The sequence below is a fragment of the Pongo abelii genome, chromosome 15 (assembly GCF_028885655.2).
Source record: "Pongo abelii isolate AG06213 chromosome 15, NHGRI_mPonAbe1-v2.0_pri, whole genome shotgun sequence".
NCBI lineage: Eukaryota > Metazoa > Chordata > Mammalia > Primates > Hominidae > Pongo > Pongo abelii.
The window spans coordinates 26,826,176-26,850,383 of NC_072000.2; the positions used below are offsets into that span (position 1 = coordinate 26,826,176).

Consider the following 24,208-nt stretch of genomic DNA (forward strand, 5'->3'; position numbering starts at 1 on the left):
AAACACACAATACTTCTAAATATCTTATGACATACTTTCTTTTCACATTTCAACTTTATTTAAAATATGAGGTTTTATGTCCAGAAGGGAGGGCAGTTGCCCATGGAAGGCGAAGTGAGGCACAATACTATTGGGTTGAGGGCCAAGTACACAGGGTTGCACTGTGAAGGAACTGAGGAGGCTCTGGGAGGGCCTGGTGACAACGATGGATTTGGGGAGATTCACATAGGAAATTTTCATTTCCTCCCCAGGTTAGCTATTCAGTGGGTGGATTATTCAGTCTTTTTAGCAAGGTCACTGCTCCTTAGCAACATCAACAAAAGTGCCAAAGCTGAGGACACAGAGAATACTATCACTGTCTTTTGTTTCTCTTTACGCCTGGATGGGGAAAGGAATGGAAACTAATAGCAGAAAATGAAACATTTCTGATGTTATCCCCTGCCATGAAAAATCACAGGCTTGTGTAGAAACCTCTTTTTTTTTTTTTTTGAGGGTCTCACTGTCACCAAGCTGCAGTGTAGTGATGCGATCATAGCTCAGTAACCTCCAACTCCTGGGCTCAAGCGATCCTCCTGTCTCAGCTTCCCGAGTAGCTGGGACTACAGACGTGTGCCACCATGCCCAGCTAATTTTTAAAGTTTTTGTAGAGACAGGGTACCACTATGTCACTCAGGCTGGTCTCGAACTCCTGGGCTCAAGCAACGCTCCTGCCTCAGCCTCCCAAAGTGTTGAGATTACAGGTATGAACCACCACACCCAGCAGAGACCTGTTTCTTAGCCTGGGAATTGGATGTGATCAGGAGGCCTGAGTTCAAATCCCATCTTGAGCTGCACTAACAAATTCTATGACCCTGCTAGAGTCATTTCTCACCTCTGGTCCTGTGTTCTCATCTGTAAAGGAGCCAGGAGCCAATGACATCTGAAGAGAAGCCTTTTCAGGTCTGATTCTATGACCTGCAAACTGCAAAGATCCCAGCAGGCTCCAGAAAAACACAGCAGTTAGAAACAAGGGAATGTGGGTGTTAGATGGAAAACTGAGGAGCTAGGGCTCATAATGAAATGTTTTTCTACATTCACAAAGGAAAACAAAACAAAAAAAAAACAGGACGGAGGCTATGGGACAGGGAGGTGTAGGAAGATCCCTGCGGTCTGGATGAGAGGAATGGGCAACAGTGTTCCTGCTGGGTTGCCTCAAGGACCCAAGTCTATGACCCTGGTAGTGTTTTCTCTTACGGCACTTCCCAGTCCATGGCTGGCATGTTATATTCCAAATTGCTCCTATTCATATAATCATGAGCCATCAGAGAAGTTTCCACCACAATGCCTAATGCGTAACACATTAATAGGGTGGCTGAAGATTCCGCTAAACTCCTAGTGTTCCCCGTGTCAGATTAGACTGCACTTGCTGGGAGAAAGCAGTGGATGCAGCTCTGTCCAGGCACACTCAGCTTTGCTTACTGGGGGTGTGAGAAATACAGATGGAAGTTTTGGAAGAGCAGTGCAAGACGGAAAGGGCATACTGCCTAATCTTGGTTGCTTTGCAGACGGTGGGGTTTGTGGTAGTGCCGGATCAACTCAACCCAAGGTGAGGAAAAGCCAGGGGGTTGGGATAATCTCAGTGCTGAAGTCCTGGGAGAGGAGTACACACCAAAGGCATCAGGGCAAGGAATCTCTCCAGAGAGCCGCGAAAGCACCAGGCGCTCAGAAGCCACTCAAGAAATATTAGTTTCTTCCCTATTTTACAAGGCTTGGTAGCACTTAGTTTTGTGTCAGGTTCCAAGGAGACACCCATTATTTGTGTGCATAAGAAAGTAGCTCAGCCAGACCGAGCCTTGAGGCAGTGGGGCAACTAACAGCTTACCCAAGCCCTGGGGCAGCTCGATATGGGAATAATCAAGACCAGAATGTTGTTCTATAAAGCTGAGATTGGGGAGAGTGAGCCAGGGTACTTCTGAGAAAGAGGTTAGGGAACAGGATTATCATTAGCATTCTGCCCACAGAGTTGGCACTTACCCAGTAACATCAGGATTCCTAGAAAAGGCCCAAGCACAGACCCTCTAGCAGGTGTCCTAGTCATGGACCCAACCTAGTGGCAACATTAGGGGGTTTGTCTGTTCAAGGCCACTGGGGGAAGAGGGAGGGAGGTGGCACACCAACAGGTGTGGAGTGCTGGCTAGGGACAGGAGAGAATTCCAATGTATGGAAAGGCTAGAGTGTAAATAGGAAGGTGGGGGGGGGGGTCCCGTGCTGATCCTGCATAGATGGGACACTGACACAGGAGATAGCAGCAAACTCCTTTGAGTCACAGATGAAGCTTGGGGGCCCCCTGTCTTCTCCAAGCCAGTCCAGGAGACTGGCAGGATGGGAAGGCAGAGCACAATCAGAAACTATGATCTTTTCCTAATAAGAGATTATAGCAAGGTTTTTAATTTTGTTTTTAAAGAGGAAAGAAATATAACATCATGGTTACACAGAGGCTCTGGAGATTCCCTGGGTTCACAATCCTACTTCCGCCATTTACTAGCTGTGCGATCTTGAACAAATTACTGAGCTTCTCTGAGCCTGTTTCCTCATCTCTAAAACAGAGATAATGATAATGTTCTACTCATAGGGTTGTTCTGGGCATGCATGCAAACAAAACAGATTTTATGATCGAGTCATAGTTCTGGAAAGAAAAAAAAACCCAGATTTGAGCACACAAGTGTTAAGTAAATGTGAGCCCTCACTATTGTTAATACAACATGGCAGTGACACACATACATTAGACAAGAGATTATTACACACAAGAGATTATTACACACTGAGCCTCCACCCAGTCTCCCTATTATCCTCCTGTGGGCTCCTAATTGATGACTAAACAGTGCATTGCTGGGTGGCTTCCAGTAGTTTCTTTCTTCACTTTGCTGCAACTTTGAACTGAAGGTGATCCACATGGTGCATGACATTCTTCCTGTTTTCTTCACAAGACAAGGATGATGTTTAAATGGGCATTTGTTTGCGGAATGACTTGGAGAGTTCCTCTCTTTCAGCCATCTTTTCTCAAAGACTAAGGCTGTGGACAGGAGGGGCATGGTAACGAGCCAACAAGCCCCATACTCTTTTTTTTTTTTTTTTAGACGGAGTCTCACTCTGTCACCCAGGCTGGAGTGCAGTGGTGCAATCTCAGCTCACTGCAACCTCTGTCTCCCCGTTAAAGTGATTCTCCTGCCTCAGCCTCCTGAGTAGCTGGGACTACAGGCATGAATTACCATGCACAGCTAATTTTTGTATTTTTAGTAGAGACAGGGTTTCAGTATGTTAGCCAGGCTGGTCTTGAACTCCTGACCTCAAATGATCCGCCTGCCTCAGCCTCCCAAAGTGCTCGGATTACAGGAATGAACTATCGCCCCCGTCCCCACACTCTATTCTGAATTCATATATGGGCACATGTGCATGCCTGTCCCTTTTCACTCAGTGATAAGGAAGAAGGGGAACCAGAAATTTCTCTTTGAGAAATTAGTAACAGAAATGGGTGTGGGGAGCTGGTTACCTGGGAGATCCTTGTTCATTTGTAACATCAGGAACTGCTTCTTTTCCTCCTTCTTTCTTCTAGAAGACTGTCAAGGAGCCCGAGTGAGGGAAGTAGACCAACCATGGTCTTGGAGAAAAGAAAATAGGGTTTCCATCCCTTCTGGAGGGAGAAGGAATAGCAGAGATGAACAAGAATGAAGAAGGAAACAAATGGAAATAAACAAAATAAAGGTAAATACCCTATATGTTAAAAGAAAAAAGTGATGAGAAGGGAGAGACACAAGGAAAGAAAGAGAGAAGCAAAGAGGTTAGGAATAGGGTAAGAGAAAAGGAAAAACAGCAACCAGCAGAGGAATCACTCCCCTGTTAAGGTTAACCAGGAGGAGAGGCTTATATAAGGTATGAATGTTGAGTGGGTATGAGAGTCCAGCTTTCCCACTGCACTTGCTCTGGTTATGGAGCAGACTGCCATCTTCTGGTGCCATTTACTATTCAAGTTGCTTTGGTGTTTTTTTGTTTTTGTTTCTGGTTTTTTTTTTTTGTTTTTTTTTTATAACCAAGTGGATTGATTGAAATGCTTTGATTCTTCATTTGAAATGTTTCTATTCCATATACCCATTATCTTTTATCCTCACAAAAGCCCTTAACATTGTTTCCTTTAATCTTTGGGGTTCTTAAGCATCATTTTCACCAACAGAGATGTACTTATCCACAGTTGTCTCAGAGCATGGAGGCTGAAGGTCTGTGAGGGCAAGAGCGAAATGGAGCAGAGGATAGGCTGTGGTTTGGAAGCGGCTCCGGAATTCGCTGGGGTGGGGGTGGGGCTGAAGGTTGGTCATGGGATGCTTCCTGGGCTCCGGAACATCTGTGCCAAAAACTGGAAGACCCATCCTCGGCCCCAGCCAGACGCTTGGGGTGCTATGTATTCTGAACCATAGCACTAGGTTCGAAAATGTGGCTTCTAATCTATACTCTGCCATGTACAGATCACAAAGTATCATACAAGGAGCCTTAAAAGATCATCTAACCTAAATCCAGTTTCCCAAGGAAAACACTGGGGCACAAAGAGGTGAGAAGTAACTTGCCCAAAGTTATATAGCTAGTCAGGGACTTCCTCTTCGGAGACAAAGGAAATCAGAATAGTGATTCTCCTGATTCACTGTCCCTCGACAAACAGTCCATAAAGTGCTTGGAGGTTATTAAAAGGCACCCCAGAAAAGTAAGGCTGGCATTTTCCTGGAAGCCCCTGAGTGTACAACCCCTGAGGCTCAGTATTTGGCTATAAAAACAGGTCTGGAGTTGCTTTGGCCTCCGTTTTAATCCCTAAAGCTGCCTGGAGGCTGGAGCTCTGATGGCTACCTGTCATCACTCCCCAGCCAGTCCGCGGACACCGCAGCCAGGAACTGTCAGAGGTGACAAGGGAATCCCGTCATAATGCCAAGGACCAAGGAGCAGTGGCCAGGTTTCTGGGATTAAGCAAGGCAATTATGGCTGAGTTAAAGCTAAGATGGGTAGGACAGGGGGATCTGAGGTGGAAAAGGCCGGTAAGAAGAGGGAATGCGCCAGCAATGTAAATGCCTTCGACTGGGTGGGCTACTTCACATCATTCCTCCTCCATCTCCAAAAGGTTCTTAACCTTCTTCAACCGCCTAGGCCTGATGGACCTCCTCCCTTTCTCCCAGTGCCCACTCACTGAAGGGAAGGCCACCATCATCCCCATTCTTTTCCTTTTTTTCTAATCCCTCCGGTGCCGTTTCGGGTCTCCTTCCTCCTATATTCTGGGTTCCTTCCACTCACATCCAACCAGCTTTTAACACCTGGCTCTCCCGGAGCTTCTTTGGTTCCACTCACTCCCCCCGCCCCCACGCCCCTGATTTCCCCACCCTTTTCGCCCTCCCTGGCTTGACTCCCTTGGACTGCTCCCGCCAATCCTGGTCTCTCCTATTCCTCCCCGCCACATCGGGTCGCCCCGCCCCCCGGGTGCCTTTGGTGTTTTCCGCCGTCGGCCGCAGGCTCCTTGTCTCAAATAAAGTGGATCCAGCCCTGGGGCTCCGGGGCTCCGCCACTGCCCGGGTGCTCGGGCCCACGTAGAGCATAGTCACGGCCGCCGTTGTTGTCCCAGAACTCGTGACCTGTCACACGGTAGCGCAAGGCGAAGAGCAGGGCGCCCCCAATTGGTGGCGCGGGCAGGCGGAAGGCGAAGCGGTCGGCGCGCGGCGGGGGCGGGGCCGGACCGGCGTAGGCGGCTGGCGCCTCGCGTTGGCTCCGCCAGCCGTCGGCGCTCCAGCGCACGCTCACGCGCTTCTCGTAGGCCAGGTCCAGCACGCGCGCGCTCCCGGCCACGCCCAGCGGGCCCGCCTCGGCGCGTTCCAGGCAGATGCGCTGCGCCTGCAAGCGGGCGGCGAAGCCAGGCTCGCTGGCCGGCTCCAGGGCGGCGCGCGCCTCCTGGGGGAAAGAAGAAGCGGGAGGAGGGAGCCCAGGGCGGAGAGAGGGGGAGAGACAGGGGGCGGTGTCAGAGCAAGGCACTGGACCAATCAGAGGCCGACCGCGGCGTCTAGGCCGGCAGAGTGCGGCCCAGCTGCCAGGGTGGCCTAGAGCCACTCGCAGATGGGGTCCCCAAAAGGGATGGGCAGGCGCAAGCCCAGGGATGGGATGGAGATGGGTGCTCTTTGGCAAATCCACTCCCACACGCCCGCTGCGGCCGACTGGAGGAGGTCCCCAGGAGGGGAGGTGCCCCCGCCGCCTACCTGGAGGCCGCGGGCGCGGGGCTGGCAGGGCGCGAAGTGGCGGAGGGCGTCCCTCTGCAATTGGATCTGCACGTGGCGGGGCACCCGGGGCAGCTCACCGGGACGGAAGCGGCGCACGGCAGCCAGCTCCAACCCCAGTGCGTCGGCGAAACGCACTCTCTTGCGGGTGTCTGGGCTACGGCTGCGGGGCGCCCCGGCCCCGCCGCCTCCGGCTGGTGCAGAGCGGGCCCGGCGGCCCCGACTCGGTGCGTGAGCGCGGGATCGGGCCCCGAACCGCGTCCCGCCCTCGCCTGGCTCCTCCTCCGGCTCCTCCTCGAGGCTGGGCCGCTGGCTACGGTAGTAGGCGCGCTCCGTTAGCGCGGCGATAAAGCTCAGGTTGCGGGGAATGTCGGTGCCCGGGGGCCTCTCACGGGACATGGCAGCCCCTTCCCCGGCGGGGCCAGCTCGCAGCGCCACCGCGCTCCCCTATCTTCCTCTCTCCCGCCCGCCCTGCGTCGGCGCAGAAGTCGCTGGGTCCGCTTCTGCAGCCCCTCGCCGCTGCGTATTCTCCTTGCAGTCACCTCCAGGATCCTCCATCTCCCGTTGCTTTGCCTCTCCTCTGTAACCACCCTTCTCTCCCTCTGGCCGTCAGCTTCCAGGCTCTTAGACTATCACATCCTGCCTCCTGCTAGCGGTCTGCCCTGAGCGTGCGCTCAACGGCACTCACCCTCGGGTTCCAAGGCCCTCACGGCCCGGGCGCCCCCGCCCACAGCCCTCTGACAGGTGGCTCCGCTTGTCTTCGCTGCTGCACCAGGGGGCGGGGACTCCACCTTTTCGGTCCAGAGTGAGGCTACTCAACCTTTTTAAAAAAACATCCACCGACCGGACGCGATGGCTCACGCCTCTAAATCCCAGCACTTTGGGAGGCCGAGGTGGGAGGATCGCTTGAAGCCTGGAGTTCAAGACCAGCCTGGGCGTCATAGTGAGACCCCTAATCTCTACAATAATAATAAAATGTAAAAAGTCCTCAACTTTTCCGGCACAGCACAGGAAAGGTTAACGCCGGGAAGAAAAATTAACCTTTCATTTTCTTGCAAGAGAAGGTTCAACACGCCCAGCATGTGACTTTATCTTTGGGGTTCACTGTTTTCTTTTCTGAAACCTAGGCTCCTGGTTTGGGCAGGGGGTGGCGGTGGGTGCAAAGAAAGCTAGGTAGAGTCTTTCAAATAGAAGTTGAGAATATGGCACCCGAACTGAGAACTGCGGGAAGACCTAGCTTCTAGTGACCTTGAGCAAGCAAGGCATAACTTCTCTGGACTCAGTGTTCTCTTGTGTGTGTGTGTGATGGAGTCTCGCTCTGTCGCCCAGGCTGGAGTGCAGTGGCGTGATCTCGGCTCACTGCAACTTCCGCCTCCCAGGTTCAAGCGATTCTCCTGCCTCAGCCTTCTGAGTAGCTGGGATTACAGGCGTCCGCCGGCACGCCTGGCTAATTTTTGTATTTTTAGTAGACACGGGGTTTCACCATCTTGGCCAGGCTGGTCTTGAACTCCTGATCTCAGGTGATCTGCCCGCCTCGGCCTCCCAAAGTGCTGGGATTACAGGCGTGAGTCACCTCTGAACTCAGAGCCATACTCTGAACTCAGTGTTCTTATCTGCAAAAAAGTGGTGGAGTTCTGATTTCTTATCCAAGTGTAAGCCCTTTGAGGGCAGGGGCTTTGTCTGATTCATGGTGAGTTTTAGTATATGGTAGGCACTCAAATTGTTGAATGAACAAGCACTCAACAACTCTCTTGGAGTTGGGACTGTGGAATTCTAGGTCCAGTGGGAGCTTCCAAGAAGGGCAGAGCTGGCTTTTTCCCCTTTCATTTTTTTTTTTTTTACGTTAGTGAAAAAAAAAAAGTGAAGTGTTTTTAGTTTTCTTCTAACTTTCCTACTGATCTAATACAGCACTTACAATGTGCTAGGTACTGTTGTAAGGGTTTTACAAATACTAACTCATGTAATACAACTATCAGAGGAATAGAGACTATTATGTCTAGTTTAAAGATGAGAGAATTGAGGGAGAGAGGGGAGAGGACTCTTGCCTAGGGTCACATAGTTAATAATTGGGGAGGTGGGATTAGGACCTAAACAGTTTAACTCTAGAGTCCATGCTCTTATCCACTTGGTTATATAAGATTAAAACATTTAACAATAATAGTTAACATCCTCAGAGTGTTAAAAGAGGGAATCTTAGAGTAGAAATGAAGTCTCTAAATTTAAAGCAGCAGGATAGTTTAACTGTAAAACCACAAGTGACTAAGTTGAAAATAAACCATGAGACACATGTTATCTTATTATTATACAATTCATTCCTGTTTACATACATTCACACTAGTATTCACTGTAGCAATACTACTTAGCTAGGACTCATTTTTAAAGCAATGTTGACTTTTTAAATTTTACACGTATATAGAATGCATGGATGTATTCTCTTCATATCATTATATGTGATACAATATATACAATGTATATATTGTATATACATATACGATATAATATATATATTATACATATAAATTAATGTCTAATAAATCATACATTAATTTATGTTACAATCAACCTGGCCCAGTCTGGGCAACATAATGAGATCCCTATCTCTATAAAAAATGAATTTAACCAAGCATGGTGCAGCACACCTCTAGTCCCAGCTACCAGGGAGGCTGAGGTGGGAAGATTGCTTGAGCCTAGATGGTGGAAGCTGAAGTGAACTGTGATTGTACCACTGCACTCCAGTTTAGGCCATGGAGTGAGACCCCTGTCTCACAAACAAACAAATAAACCGGGAGTGCAAATGAAGACTTGGACTAGGTTATTCTCTAAAGAAGGGGGCAACCTTGCTGGTGGCAGCCAGAATGATCAGGCTAAGAGCAAAAAAGAAATGAGGATGGTTGAAAGGATATAGCCATAAAGGAGTGTAATAGGCTGTGTGTTTAGAATAGAGGAGAGAATTGAGTATGGACTTGTAAATGGTGTGGATTCAGACTATGAGAACCGTACTGACTATGTGAAGGCAAGAGGTGATCTTGAAGCAATAGTGTCAAAGTTACAGCATGAGATGGCTGTGCTAGCTTCTTATATATCAGCATATGGCTTTGGGCAAATCACTTAACCTCTCCAAACCTCAATTTCCTCATTCATAGAATGAGGATAAAACAGCATAAGGATTGGTGAGAGGAAAAAATACACATGTGAAAAAAGCACAGCATCTAATAACTCCTCAAAATATATTAGTTTTTACCTTTTTTTTTTTGAGATAGAGACTCATTCTATCACCCAGTCTGGAGTGCAGTGGCATGATCTCAGCCTTCTGGGTTCAAGTGACTCTCATGCCTCAGCCTCCTGAGCAGCTGGGATTACAGGCTGGCTAATTTTTGTATTTTATGCCTGGCTAATTTTTGTATTTTTAGTAGAGATGGGGTTTTGCCATGTTGGTCAGGCTGGTCTCGAACTCCTGGCCTCAAGTGATCCACCCACCTTGGCCTCCCAAAGTGTTGGGATTACAGGTGTGAGCCACCAAACCCAGCTAGTTGTTACTGTTATTGCTGCAGAAAAGACCTTGCTTCTCCAGTGACCATAAGGGCAGATGGTAATACAGAGGCTTGGATTGGAGGTAGAAGCAAAGGGAGCTGGTAGAATAGGAGAATTGGGTTGCTTCTTTCTGGCCTTTGGTTGGGGCGCTCTTTAAATGGAGCTGAAGAAAGTGCCAGATCCAAGAGCCCAGGGGGCTGGCTGTGAGTGCCCTCATGTGGATCAGCTGTGGTCAGACTGCTTCACGCCTGTGACCTGCCCTCTATAAATATACTGCTATGTATAAATAATGGCCCCATATATATGTAATCTGGAAGGATAAACATCAAGCTGAACTCTCGCAACCTGCAGGGAGGGAAGTGGAATTGTATGTGTATGTGTGTGTGTATTTGAGAACCTGTATTTTATTACTCCGCACCTCTTTATTGTTTGATTTTTTTCATAATGAGAATTAGTTTGTGTGTTGGGTAAAAAAAAGAAAAAGAAAAAAACCAGTAAAATCAATCTGATTACAAAAGAAGATGAATTAAAGAAAAGTACCGAGAGAAACTGCTTGTGATCCAAGTCCTGGCTCCTTGATGCCTGGCTGAAGCCCAGCCCACAAAGAGAACACTGGGTTAAAGGTCCTGGAGAAAAGATGGGAAAGGTTTGGTGTCTGTGTGGTGTCTGCTAGCCCCATAAGGGTAAGGCACCTGGTAGACGGTTCCCAGCTTAATGGGAACTGCTCCTGTTTTCCAGGCACACAATTGAGGGCTAGAAAAGTTCAAAAAGTGCATGGAACATCGGAAACCTCCTGGAAATGCTAAATTTGCCCCGAGATGTCCCGAAGCCCGGCATATTTCTCTGGGCAGCCTAGAAGCTCAGGAGCCCAGCCCAGCCCAGCCCACCGTGCCCTCTCAGCCAGCCCTTCTTTGCCTTCAGCAGCCCTCCCTCTTCCTGAGTAGTGGCCCTTTGCAGGCCTGCGTCCCAGCCCCGCCCCTCTCTCTGGACGCATCTCTGGGCCCCATCATCACCCGGCGCCGGGCCCTCCCTCTGCCCCCCCTTTCTCCTCCCTCCTTCCTTCCCTCCCTTCCTCCCTCTCTCCCTCCCTCCCAGCTCCTGCACCAGGAAACGGCCCGGATCCCGGCAGCGGCCTGACCCGTGAGATCCCTAACCTGGCAGGCGGGCGGGGTTGGAGACTGGCTGAGGTGGGGGTAAGGGAGGAGCTGGGCCTTTGGGCTGCACTAGGGGGAACCGGGAATAGAGATGGTGTCGGCAGGAAGCCCTTGGCCTTGGGTTTCTCGGGAGGACAGTCATTAAACAAGGATTTGGCCACACAGCTGGTAGAGCGTTGGGGGCAGGGGCCTAGGCCCAGAGCTGCAACCCCAGCCCTTCCCAGGCCAGAACCTGATCCCTGGCCTTCCCCTCCTGGTTCTGATCTCCCCCTCCCCTTTCCAGGGCTCCACGCTGGCTGGGAGGATGAAAGGCCCCAGCTGGGGGCTCCTTGCCACCAGTGCTGTGTCTTAAGAGCTGCCATCCCGGCTGGGTGAGTGTCTCCTTCCTTTCTCTGTCTGGAGTAACCCATTGCGTCTCCCACCTTTCTCTTCAGCCCATCTGCTCCCCCTCATCTTGTGTCTCTGCCAACATCTTTACATCTTGCCTTTGGCGAGGTCCTAAGCCCCTTCCTCTAGCCAAGAAGGTGTGGACTAAGGAGACCCGGGGGCGGGGGTGTTGTAGGGGTGTCATAGAGCTGACGTTGTCTTATTATGAAAAGAATCTAAAGTATTCTAAACAGAAAATTTACTTGTTTTACATTTAATTTGGCACATTAGGAATGTAATGGCCAGCTTCTCACAGCCTAGTCTTATATCATGACTTAATTCCCTTGTTCTTGCTTCTCCCTGTCCAGTGAGTCCTGAGCATTTCCTCTCTCCTCCTCATCTCACTGGGTTGGTCAAACCAGAAATGCTCCTTCTGATTCTCTCTCCATATATTCATGCCAGTCTTTCATCCTTGCCTCTTATAGCCGCCCGGATGGCGACCCCAGCCTCGGCCCCAGACACACGGGCTCTGGTGGCAGACTTTGTAGGTTATAAGCTGAGGCAGAAGGGTTATGTCTGTGGAGCTGGCCCCGGGGAGGGCCCAGCAGCTGACCCGCTGCACCAAGCCATGCGGGCAGCTGGAGATGAGTTCGAGACCCGCTTCCGGCGCACCTTCTCTGATCTGGCGGCTCAACTGCATGTGACCCCAGGCTCAGCCCAACAACGCTTCACCCAGGTCTCCGATGAACTTTTTCAAGGGGGCCCCAACTGGGGCCGCCTTGTAGCCTTCTTTGTCTTTGGGGCTGCACTGTGTGCTGAGAGTGTCAACAAGGAGATGGAACCACTGGTGGGACAAGTGCAGGAGTGGATGGTGGCCTACCTGGAGACGCGGCTGGCTGACTGGATCCACAGCAGTGGGGGCTGGGTAAGAAGCTTCTCAATTGCCGCTCTGCACATCCTTCCGCAAAGCTGGTCTCCAGGGGGAAGATGGGGGCTCTGAGTGGAGGCTGAGGCAGCTATGTTGGGAATGAGGTACGGGGCTGAGTCTCCCCGTCTGGGTGGAATTAGACTGAGAGATGCCTGGACTCTGCACTCCAGGGCTGCCATGCAGTCAACACTGGATGGGCTCATGGTCCCAAGCAGAGGACAGAATACACACCCAAGGAGTGCCTGCAGGGGAATGTTGTCAGGGACTTTTTACACCTGAGTCATGGCGTGGGAGGTGGGGAGGACCAGGGGTGGGTGGTGGTCAGGCAAGCCTTGGCAAAGGATGCTAGTTCTGAGCAGAATTTTTCGCCAAGGAAAGGATGGAATTCACTGGAGGCAGAGTGGGCAAATGAACCAGTCTCTCAGGGTGGGGGTGCACCTGGGGGGATCAGAGGGGCTTGCAGCCAGAAGAGCTTTGGCCAGAGAGGAGCTGGGTATGGGGTAGTGCTCGCAGTGGATGGAACTGGAACTCTTCCTCTCCTCTTCTCTCCACTCTTTCCTCTCCTGATATCCCTTTCTCCTTCTTTCTCTCCTACTTCCCTTCTCTCCCACAGGCGGAGTTCACAGCTCTATACGGGGACGGGGCCCTGGAGGAGGCGCGGCGTCTGCGGGAGGGGAACTGGGCATCAGTGAGGACAGTGCTGACGGGGGCCGTGGCACTGGGGGCCCTGGTAACTGTAGGGGCCTTTTTTGCTAGCAAGTGAAAGTCCAGGGCCAGGTGGGGCTAGGTGTGGCTGGGGGCCAGGAGAGCAGGAAAGAACAGAGAAATGCCCTTGGAAGAAGTGGAGTTGGTGGATGGGCGGGCATGGAACAGGATGGGCGGGGGAAGGGTAGTGTATGAGGGAGCTGAGTAGGCCAGGTAGGCGATTGGAAGAGTGAGCAGGACACATAGGGGAAGGGAATGTTTTGGCAAGTTTAGGGGCGCAGGAGATGGAGTCGTTCCAGGGCTGGGGGAGGTGGGAGGGATCACGCCTATAGGTGTGGGCACATGCAACGACCTGGAACTTGGTTCGCAGCCCTGAGGAAGGTGGACTTACATAAGCAGCTGTATTCCATTAGATGAGTGGGATTTAGGGAACGCAGAAGGCACATCCCTTTGGAATGGAAGCTTAGGGGTTCTCAGGTGATAGGGAGAGGTGGCTGTGACAGTGGGCTGCTTGGACACGCGTGTGCATGTGCACGCATGCTGGTGTGCATGCTGGGCTGCCTGGCAAATCTGGTGGTGGTGGGATTCCTCAAGGAGAAAACATTCCCTCTTGCAATGGCAAGAACTAGGGGCAGTTCTCTGTCCCTCCTCCCAACCCCTCCTTTCCCCTGCCCTTGTCCTGATGCCTCAAGGCTTAGAGAGAAACATTGTATCCAGACCGAGGGCTCTGCTGCTTCTCTCCAGAAAGTAATTGGCAAGGCTTTGGAGAGAAGAGCAGTTCTGCAGCTGGCCTTGTTCCTTCATCATCCCCCTTCCTTGTGCATTATGCACTTGCTGCTGCCTCCCGGGCTCTGATAGAAGGGCAGGGCTGTTGAGCCTGGATGGGTGGAGGCTTAGGTAGCTGGACCTGCCTGCCACCCTCCTCTCCCACTCAGGCACAATGGTGCCTAAAGTGTTTCCAATCTCTGGGACCTCTGTACCTAAACTGAAACTCTAAATTGGGGCCCTAACTAATTTTCCTTTTGAGGTTGTGGGCATAAGTGCTGATCTAGAATACAGTCTGGGTCCCACACTGTGTCTCAGTGAGACTGTTGATGCCTTGAGATGACCATTTCAGCTCTGAATCCCATGGGTGTGAGGGTGATGGGTACTCCAGGACCGGCCTATGCTGTGTTGTGGGCTTTGGTTCGGCTTTATCAGGGGCCAGGCATATGGGTTCTAGAGTACCTACCATGACCTAGAAGCATTTATGATTTATTTGAAGCCACACTGTTTGCATGGGTGTTACTTGTCTGTACCTCAGAGTCTGAGGATGTTAACTTTGGAACTCGCAGTCCTCTAGAACAGCTTCAGATTATGGCTTTTTCTTTTGAGGAAGAAATTGTTCTCTCCAGATGCATGCCCTGAGCCAGACCTCACTGCTGCACTTTCCAAGGTGCTAAGATTGCTGCTCTCCGATGCTAACTTTCTGACACAGTGCTCTAGAGCCCTGCCTGTGGTCCTGAGCACTGATCAGCTTAGCTAGACCATGGTTGACTCTTCTTGGAGATTTTCACTTGGTCCTAGAATGTGGCAACGTAGTTGTGCTCGCCAGAACATGGGACCAAATTGGCCTCAGGTGTTGAGTCCAGACTTCTGCTTTTGAGAGAGGGCTGCACTTTTTAATGGTATTTCTAGGGGAGGTGGTAGGCTGCATGTGCCACTTGGTCTTGTTGTGAGTATGCTGACACCAGAAACTCAGAGCCAGCTTGTGGCAAGCAGTTGGGGTGGGGGGTCTCTGACTTGCTCAGGACAAACTAGGCCAGTGGTTTTCAAACTGCTTGGCAGAGCCCTGAAGTTTCCTAGGGGTTGCCTCAGGAGTCCCTGGGGAGATGAAGGGGGTGGGGAGCTGAGCAGGCTGGGCAATTTGCCCTCAAACAGAACAGCTCCCCTTGTAGCTGTCTTACATATCGGGGTTCAGGGTAAGATTTTATTTGCATTAAGGGGTTTGCTGCTGAAAAAAGTTGGAAAACCACTGACTAGACCATCGGCTCCAAATTGGAGTCTGTGCTTCCTTCCCCAGGTATGGAGCACACTCTTCACCTTACCCTCTACCACAGGATGCATATCCCTGTTAGCATTCCCCGGGACCTTTAGCCAAGAGGAGCTGCAGGGACCATGGCCAGGTTACCAAAATGCTCTGCTCTGAAGCCTTGACACCTGGGTGGAAAGAGAGGCTGTTTTCTGAAAGGGTAAAGGGCTTGGTCTGGATTCCCAGAAGCATAGCTTAGATGGGACCACAGTGGGCAATTTTGACCTGTCCTGCCCTTCTTAGCTTGAAGGGAAACCCCAGAGACTCTTCTGTCAGGGAAAACTAGGGACTGTCTTCTAGAGCCATATAGTTCCTTGGGATTAGCTCTTGGCCAAGAAGGCTGAGTATGTTTCCCAATTTTTAAATCCATTTCATTTTTTAAAAAATAAGGGAAATAAATGTAATTGCCATTTTTCAAAGATTAAGTAGGAGGAGAGGGGTTTCTTGCTCTCCAGAGCCCAAAGGGACAAATAGGGACTTTGCTTAGGCCAAGGAAGGAGCGGAAATAGGGCAACTCGGTCCTGCGATTATTAATCCCACTCCCCACTTATTCTAGGGCGCACAAACACTATTTTACTTTTTTAAAATCATAAAACGGCAGAACAGATTTGGTTAGTTTAGAAGAAAAGAAAGCTCTATAAATATAAATCTATATTCCTGTATTTTTATTTAATAATTTATAAATACCAAGTTAATTTGACTTTTATTTTTGTGTAATATGTAATGGTCGTATTAAAAAAATAAATAAAGCCCAGAAGTTTAATGAGAAGGACTGAACAGGGTTTGTGACTTCTACACTGTATAGCCTGGGGTCAGGACATTTCCTTGATCCAGTCATCTCTTCATGACCTTGTTAAAGGCAAGAATTAGAATAACAGAGATTTGAGAAAGTGTTGGGATCATTAAGAAAAAAAGAGTCTTTCCCCCATCCTCACCCCACTCCTATACCAGCCAAATGGTCAAAGCCAAGAATTCCATCTATTTCAACCTGAGCCTCGGGAGGGTGTGTGTATATGGTACTCTGGGACTGCCACTAACAATAACCAAATGAAAAACAAAGAAAACCTACCAAAAATCTTTGTGTGATAGTAATCAAGCCCCCAGTTGTGGTTTAGGCTCTAATCAGAAGTGTGTGATAATAATGAACATTTCTCCATGGTGCCTTGCTGCCTACCTCAGACTTAAAAATAGGTCTGGGCCAGGTGTGGTGGCTCATGCCTCTAATCCCAGCACTTTGGGAGGCCGAGGTGGGCAGATCACTTGAGGTCAGGAGTTTGAGACCAGCCTGGCCAATATGGGGAAACCCTGTCTCTACTAAAAATACAAAAATTAGCCGGGCGTGGTGGTGCGCGCCTGTAATCCCAGCTACTCAGGAGGCTGAGGCATGAGGATCGCTTGAACCTGGAAGGTGGAGTTTGCAGTGAGCCGAGATCGAGCCACTGTACTCCAGCCTGGGTGACAGAGGGAGACTCTATCTCAAACAAACAAACAAACAAACAAAAACGGCGAGGCAGAGTCTGGCAAAAATGGAGTCCCTGCTTCCTTTGCTGGTCCTGTGAGACATTTGGTTTCAGCCATTTTAATGCAAATTGATAAACTGGATGGAATTTCTAGGAATATTCAGCTCATCCTTCTCTACCTCCAGTCTTGGACCACATCAAAATCATGTCTAACCGAAACAGTGATCCTAATTTTAAATTTCAGGTGGGAATTTCTAGCCTTTCTGTAATCCAGTGCAATAGACTGGTACTTGGGTTTATATGTTAAATTGCAAGAAATATAATTGTTTAGAGGAATCCAGCATTCTCTTTCTATTCTTTATACAAAAGTCTACAGGGGAAACCATATTAAAATCAGAGAGTGGCTTAGTGAATATGGCACTATGGGAAAGGAAATTAGATGTTCTTAATAGTTAATATCATCAAGTATGATAGCTGGTGTATTTATCTCCACTGCTGTGTGATTGATTTAATAATTGATTTGCATTTGCCTAGTTCCAAAAGATATTTGCAACATCTTACTATAATACACAAAATAATAGGAAAACATAAATTTTTTAAGTCAGGGTTGAATTTCAAGTCAAGGTTAAGTAAAAAAAATAAGTAGGGGTAAATGGAAAATTGAAATAAGATGGCAGCAAAAGGAAAATTAATGCACAGAAAAACATTCTATAAGTAGCATTTCCAAATACTAAAGCTAGGCTGTGAATTCAGCTGTGAGCTTCTTGGTGGCTAAAGCAAATTAAAATACAGAATGAAATTCACATTCCTCTTAGGATTTATAAAAGCCTATCAGTTACTCAAGAGGGGCAAAAAAAATTTTGTGGCTTTTCTAAGAAGACAGTGACATAGTGGACACCACCTTCTGTGACATCTAAAAGCAAATATGATGTTGAGTTTTGACCGCTGTTTCTTCTAAAAACACCAAATGGAGATTCAGAAGGTCCTAAGCGAGAAATAACACTGGTGGAGAACTGTATGAAGGAAATACAATCCATCTATCGCTTTAGATAGCCCAAAATTTAATCCTGTATTAAACCAAATCATCATAGAGCAACATATTTGGGCTAAATTGTGATGAGCCTAATAGAACACACTTAGGACCTTCTGAATCTATTAGAAGGTCCTAAGTGTGTTAGGACAAATGACACCTTCAATAAAGTTGGGCAACACTTAGTTACAATTATTAGTAAATGGATAGATTGTAGATATTCTGTGTTGTTACTTTTTTTAATTTTTATTTATTTATTTATTTTTTTTGAGACGGAATCTCGCTCTGTCGCCCAGGCTGGAGTGCAGTGGCGCAATCTCGGCTCACTGCAACCTCCACCTCCCGGGTTCACTCCATTCTTCTGCCTCAACCTCCCGAGTAGCTGGGACTACAGTCGCCCGCCACCACGCCCTGCTAATTTTTTGTATTTTTAGTAGAGACGGGGTTTCACTGTGTTAGCCAGGATGGTCACGATCTCCTGACCTCGTGATCCGCCCGCCTCGGCCTCCCAATGTGCTGGGATTACAGGCGTGAGCCACCGCGCCCGGCTCTCAGTGTTGTAACTTAATAGCAGATCGTTTGAAGACTTTAAAAGCCTGTAATCCCAGCACTTTGGGAGGCCGAGGTGGGCGGATCACGAGGTCAGGATCACGAGGTCAGGATCACAAGGTCAGGAGATCATGACCATCCTGACTAACACAGTGAAACCCCGTCTCTACTAAAAATACAAAAATTAGTTGGGTGTGGTGGCGCAGTCCCTGTAGTCCCAGCTACTTGGGAGGCTGAGTCAGGAGAATCGATTGAACCTGGGAGATGGAGGTTGCAGGGAGCCGAGATGGCGCCACTGCACTCCAGCCTGGCGACAGAGTGAGACTCCGTCTCAAAAAAAAAAAAAAAAAAAAAAAAAAAAAAATTTGCCTTAAATGTAGATACAGGAGAAATACAGAAATAAATCGACTATTTTGAAACTCAGCAGAAAACACACCATAATGAAATGCTGTGTAGTTTATTAAGTCAGTCATTTATGCAGCAAATATTCAAGCATCATCTGTGTGCTAAGCACACAGGCTCTGAGGCAGAGTGAACAGACAGATGCAAATCTCTGTTCTCATGTTGCTTATGTTCTAGTAAAAGAAATAGAAAACTTTAAAATTATATAATATGTGAGAAGGCGATGAATACCATAAAGAAAAATAATTCATTGAGGGGAATGTGTGTGTGTATATACACACATAAGAGTTCAATTTTAAATTGAGTAGTCAGAGAAGGCCTCATTTCTGAGGTGACTTTTGGGTAAAACTATGACAAACAAAATTGGAAAAATATATTTATTGACATGGGAAGATATTTGTCTTTTAATTGGGTAAAAAAAGAAAATAGATTAGAAAATAATATATACAGTATGATCCCATTTTGCTAAAATATTTATATCTGTGTGCCTTGATATATATTTGCATATTGAAACTTTCAGGAAGTATATATGCCAAAATATTAGTGATTGTCTCTGGATAGTGGGCTTTATGAGTGCTTTTATTTTGTTCTTTTTGCTGTCAGTATTTTCTGATTCTTTGACAATGAACATATATTTCCAGTACAGTATATGAAAACAAGTTCTTTAGGTACAAAATTTTTAAAAAGTTAACGAAGCAGAATGGAAATTAAGCAGCCCAACAGAGGGTCCTTCACATTTAAATGGCTACCCCACTTCCATGCAAAGGCAAACTTAGGGAGCCAAGGTAAGCAGGACCAGACCACATTAGAAGATTATTGAGGTCTGCTCCAAGATAGAGGTCAGTAAAGGAGAAAGACTCCAAGGTTGTACATCAGCTCTGTCCAATAGAAATATAATGCAAGCCACATGTAGTTTTACATTTTCTAGTAACCTCATTTAAAATGCAAAAAGAAATTATTAAACCAATTTTAATATTTTATTTAGCCCAGTATATAAAAATATTATCATTTCAACATGGAATTAATATTAAACAGTTATTAATGAATTGTCACATTCTGTTTTTCATACTAAGTCTTCAAAATTCAGTGTGTATTCAACACTTTCAGCACATCTCAAATTGGACTATTCATGTTTCAAGTGGTCAGTAGCCATGTGTGACTAGTGGCTATCATATTAAAGTGTAGCTCTAGATCATAGATCATTATTGTAGTCTGTAAAAATTTCAAAGTAGTTCCAGAACATAGAGCATTATTGTAGTCTGTAAAAATTTCAAGAAAGGAGATAAAAATAGGGATGAAACTACCAAGACGTCAAATATTTATGTCGTTTGGTGAGAAGACTTTTCTCTTCTGGGAAGAACTATGAATGCCCTCACTCATTTTTACTACTTAATTCTCCTTTTTTTTTTAACTCTACTGAGCCATTCATTCCCTTCTTCTTTTTTTTTTTTGAGATCGCCCAGGCTGGAGTGCAGTGGCGCGATCTCGGCTCACTGCAACCTCCGCCTCCCGGGTTTACGCCATTCTCCTGCGTCAGCCTCCCGAGTAACTGGGACTACAGGCTCCCGCCACCACGTCCTGCTAATTTTTTGTATTTTTAGTAGAGAGAGGGTTTCACCGTGTTAATCAAGATGGTCTTGATCTCCTGACCTCGTGACCCGCCCGCCTCAGCCTCCCAAAGTGCTGGGATTACAGACGTGAGCCACCGCGCCCGGCCTTTTTTTTTTTTTTTTTTTTTTTACGAGATGGAGTCTCGCTCTGTCACCAGGCTGGCGTGCAGTGGCGCGATCTCGGCTTACTGCAACCTCTGCCTCCCGGGTTCAATCGATTCTCCTGCCTCAGCCTCCCGAGTAGCTGGGACTACAGGCGCAGGTCACCACGCCCAGCTAATTTTTGTATTTTTAGTTGAGACGGGGTTTCACCATATTGGCCAGAATGGTCTTGATCTCCTGACCTCGTGATCCACCCGCCTCGGTCTCCCAAAGTGCTGGGATTACAGGCGTGAGCCACCGCACCCGGCCGATTCCCTTTTATTAATACATTTTCCCGTCTTCTGGGGCACAGTATCATTGGAGTTTCACTTTTTCCAAAACTCTATGGTCCTTTGTTTATAGGTTATTACTTAGAGAGAATTATAATGGGTGAATCTCACACCATTACATACCAAATTTTAAAAAATTCATTCTCGGAGGAAAACTTATCTCTTTGATATTCTCTATGCATCAACAACAGGCAAGATAATAAATAGGAGTATTCATTTATTTATTTTTTTTACTTTCTTTTTTAAAAAAATAAGATTATTCATTACTGAAGATGACTCATTCAGTTATCATTTACTGAGCACAGAGTGATAGGCAAAGGGAACACAAATATAAGATGGTTCCCTGTCTTTTACAGTTTATAGACTAATAGGGAAGGATCTTACTTTACAAGTCACCATTAAAAAAACTTTTTTTTTTTTTTTTTTTTTTGAGACAGTCTCACTCTGTTGCCCAGACTGGAGTGCAGTGGCGCGATCTCGGCTCACTGCAACCTCCGCCTCACGGGTTCAAGTGATTCTCGTGCCTCAGCCTGCTGAGTAGCTAGGATTACAGGTGCATGCCACCATGCCCAGCTAATTTTTGTATTTTTAGTAGAGACGGGGTTTTGCCATGTTGGCCAGGCTGGTCTTGAACTCCTGACCTCAGGTGATTCACCCTCCTCGGCCTCCCAAAGTGCTGGGATTACAGGCATGAGTCATCGCACTGTCCCTCAAATAGCCTTTTAAATATGTTTGCTTTTTTCTTTTTTTGAGACAAGGTCCTACTGTGTTACTGAGGCTGGAGTATTGTGGCATGATCATAGCTCACTGCAGCCTGGAACCCCTGGGTTCAAGTGATCCTTCTGTCTCAGCCTCTGGATTAGCTGGGACTATGCCACCACACTCAGCCAAATGTGTTTGTTTTTTTCATAAGGTAATTATGCCTATTAGAAGAAGTTTGAAAGTTGGAGTGATTTTTTAAAAATAAATATGTAATGGGCTGGACATGGTGTCTCATGCCTGTAATCCCAACACTTTGGGAGGCTGAGTTGGGCAGATGGCTTGAGCCCTAGGAGTTTGAGACAAGCCTAAGCAACATAGTGGGACCTTGTCTCTACAAAAATAGAAAAAATTAGCTGGGCATGGTGGTGCACGCCTGTAGTCCCAGCCACTTCGGAGGCTGAGGAGGGAGGATTGCTTGAGCCAGGAGTTTGAGGGTGTGGACGGCTGTGATCATGCCACTGTATTCCAGCCTGGGTGACAGAGACCCTGTCTCAAACAACAAAGGCAGCAAAATAAACAAGTAAATAAATAAATAATGATTGTGGAAAATTTGTAGAACATAGAAAATTATAAAGAAAATGAATCATAATGCTGTCACCCAGAGACAACTACTATTTTGGCATACTTCTTTCCAGTATTTTTTTGTCTGCTTTTATGATTATACAATTTCGTATACGCAATTCTGCTTGCCATTATATTGCAAGCATTTTTCCTTGATGTTAAAACATTTCAAAGTCATAATGACTATATACAATTACCTCTACTTGTGTACAGTAATTTTAATGCCCACGTGGTCATTCATCTGTATTTTTTCACTGTGATAAAAATATTTATTCTGGCTGGGCATTGTGGCTCACGCCTGTGATCCCAGCACTTTGGGAGGCTGAGGCAGGCTGATCACCTGAGTTCAGGAGTTCGAGACCACCATGGGCAATATGGTAAAACTCCATCTCTACTAAAATACAAAAAATTAGCTGGGCATGGTGGTGGTGTGCCTGTAGTACCAGCTACTCAGGAGGCTGAGGCACAAGAATCGCTTGAGCCCTGGAGGTGGAGGTTGCAGTGAGCTGAGATTACGCCACTGCACTCCAGCTTGGGCTATGGAGTGAGACTCTGTCTCAAAAAAAAAAACAAAAACAAACAAACAAAAAATATTTATTCACAAATTGCATTACATTTTTAGAAGAGATAAGAAATAGGATTACTGGGTTAAGAATCTCAACTTTTTTTTTTTTTTTTTGGAGACAGAGTCTCGCTCTGTCACCCAGGCTGGAATATAGTGTGGAGATCTTGGCTCACCGCAACCTCCACCTCCCAGGTTCAAGCGTTTCTCCTGCCTCAGCCTCCTGACTAGCTGGGATTACAGGCGCCCACCACCACACCCAGTTAATTTTTGTACTTTTAGTAGAGACAGGGTTTCACCATTTTGGCCAGGCTGGTCTCCAACTCCTGACCTTAGGTGATCCACCCACCTTGGCCTCCCAAAGTGCTGGGATTACAGGCCATGAGCTACCTCGCCTGGCCCTTTTTTTTTTTCTTTTTTTGAGACAGGGTCTCACTCTTGCCAGTCTGAAGTGCACGTAGCAGCATTATGGTTCACTGTAGCCTCAGCCTCCCAAGTAGCTGGGCAGGGACTACAGGCGCACGCCACTATGCCCAGCTAATTTTTGTATTTTTAGTGGAGAATGGGTTTTGCCATATTGCCCAGGCTGGTCTTGAACTCCTGGACTCAAGCAATCTGGCTCCCAAAGTGTGAGCCACTCCGCCTGGTCTTAAGAATCTCACCATTTTAAAAGCTTTTGGTATATATTGCCAAAGAATAGAAAGATTGTACTGGTTCTTGCTCCTTTTTTCCTCCCATGCCTAAATTTTTAAAAAAAATCAGATATAGTTGTAATTATATATTATGTACAATTTTACATTCTTCTTTGGCTTAACAAAATTATTTTCTCATGTTTGTCGTACTATGTAACCCTTTTAAGAGATGCATAATAATTTTTTTTGGATATAATTATAGTTTGCTTAAACTTTTGTTTGTTGTTGGAATTTAGTCTTGCCATTTTTCACACATAATTTTTATGTATTAAAGCAGGCCTTATAGTAGTTTTGATCTGAGCTTTGAAAGCTGGCTTTGAATTCCCTGCACATTATTATATATATTACATAATATATATTATGTATAATATATATATATAATTTTTATTTTTTCCTTTGAGACAGAGTCTTGCTGTTGCCCAGGCGATTCTCCTGCCTCAGCCTCCTGAGCAGCTGGGTTTACAGGCATGTACCTCCATGCCCAGCTAATTTTTGTATTTTTAGTAGAGATGGGGTTTCCCCATGTTGGCCAGGCTGGTCTGAAACTCCTGGGCTCAGGTGATCCTCCCACCGCAGCCTGCCAAAGAGCTGGGATAACAGGCGTAAGCCACCACGCCCAGCCAGCCCTGCCCACTTCTAATTAGTCCAATGACTTAGGCAAGTTTCTTCATTTCATTAAGCCTTTTTCTTTTCCCCTAAAAAAGGTTATGGTTTTGGAAATACTTTCCCCATGGGGTTGTTGTGAGAGTTCAATGAGATAATAAGGAGTGGTGCTTATTACAAAATCAAACGCTCAACAAAAATAGGATTCAAAGCCATTTTTAAAAATCACATTTCCTTTTGTTGGCTTGATTAAATTGGGCACCAATAAGATAAACAAATCTTGATTAGGTTAAGATTAGTATAAAAGACCTTTCTTCCAGGGTATTCAATCATTTAGAGCTTGTCTTCGGTGCTCAACTTTAGTTATCCCAGATCACTGAAGCTGAGATGGCTGATGAAGTAATTTGCAGTGAAATTTTAAGCGACTGTGACTCTGCTCCAAGTTCCCCAGATCCTGAGGTAAGGAATTGTGAGAAAAAGTGGGGGTGAGGGGAATAGTGGGGTATAATAAGTCAC

General features: G+C 47.0%; 2 protein-coding genes across 10 annotated transcripts in view; one reads left to right on the forward strand and one right to left on the reverse strand.

Annotated features, from left to right (window-relative positions):
* Nucleotides 1–35: 35 nt before the first annotated feature.
* On the reverse strand, nucleotides 36–7,512 carry PPP1R3E (protein phosphatase 1 regulatory subunit 3E). 2 transcript variants are annotated; one of them, XR_010136940.1, is made up of 4 exons: nucleotides 6,258–7,512; nucleotides 4,870–5,955; nucleotides 3,530–3,670; nucleotides 36–2,957 (listed from the first exon to the last, which is right to left on the reverse strand). XR_010136940.1 is itself a non-coding variant. In XM_063715525.1 (2 exons), the coding sequence occupies exons 1-2, from the start codon at nucleotides 6,672–6,674 to the stop codon at nucleotides 5,533–5,535; spliced, it is 840 nt and encodes a 279-aa protein (XP_063571595.1). In that variant the 5' UTR covers nucleotides 6,675–7,512; the 3' UTR covers nucleotides 3,959–5,532. The 2 variants fall into 2 exon arrangements, 1 of the variants encoding a protein (XP_063571595.1); XM_063715525.1 differs by lacking the exons at nucleotides 36–2,957; nucleotides 3,530–3,670 and having other exon boundaries at nucleotides 3,959–5,955.
* LOC100442963 (bcl-2-like protein 2) overlaps nucleotides 3,593–24,208 on the forward strand; it is a 26,129-nt gene continuing 5,513 nt past the window's right edge. Inside the window, exons 1-4 of one of the 8 annotated variants that reach the window (XM_054529890.2) lie at nucleotides 3,593–3,741; nucleotides 11,244–11,331; nucleotides 11,812–12,251; nucleotides 12,868–15,803. In XM_054529890.2, coding sequence (XP_054385865.1) covers nucleotides 11,820–12,251; nucleotides 12,868–13,017 — 582 coding nt within the window. In that variant the 5' untranslated portion in view covers nucleotides 3,593–3,741; nucleotides 11,244–11,331; nucleotides 11,812–11,819 and the 3' untranslated portion in view covers nucleotides 13,018–15,803. Of the gene's footprint in view, nucleotides 3,742–10,792; nucleotides 11,000–11,243; nucleotides 11,332–11,811; nucleotides 12,252–12,867; nucleotides 15,804–24,055; nucleotides 24,152–24,208 lie in introns of those variants that run through there. The other 7 variants (XM_054529889.2, XM_002824583.5, XM_024231529.3 and 4 more) reach the window with 7 other exon arrangements.

What these genes read in the sequence shown, in the direction of transcription:
- PPP1R3E (XM_063715525.1), bottom strand. Translation starts at nt 6,674, where the DNA reads ATGTCCCGTGAGAGGCCCCCGGGCACCGACATTCCCCGCAACCTGAGC. An exon ending in CCCGCGCCCGCGGCCTCCAG is followed by an intron (nt 5,956 to 6,257) that starts GTAGGCGGCGGG and finishes TCTTTCCCCCAG; the next exon opens with GAGGCGCGCGCCGCCCTGGA.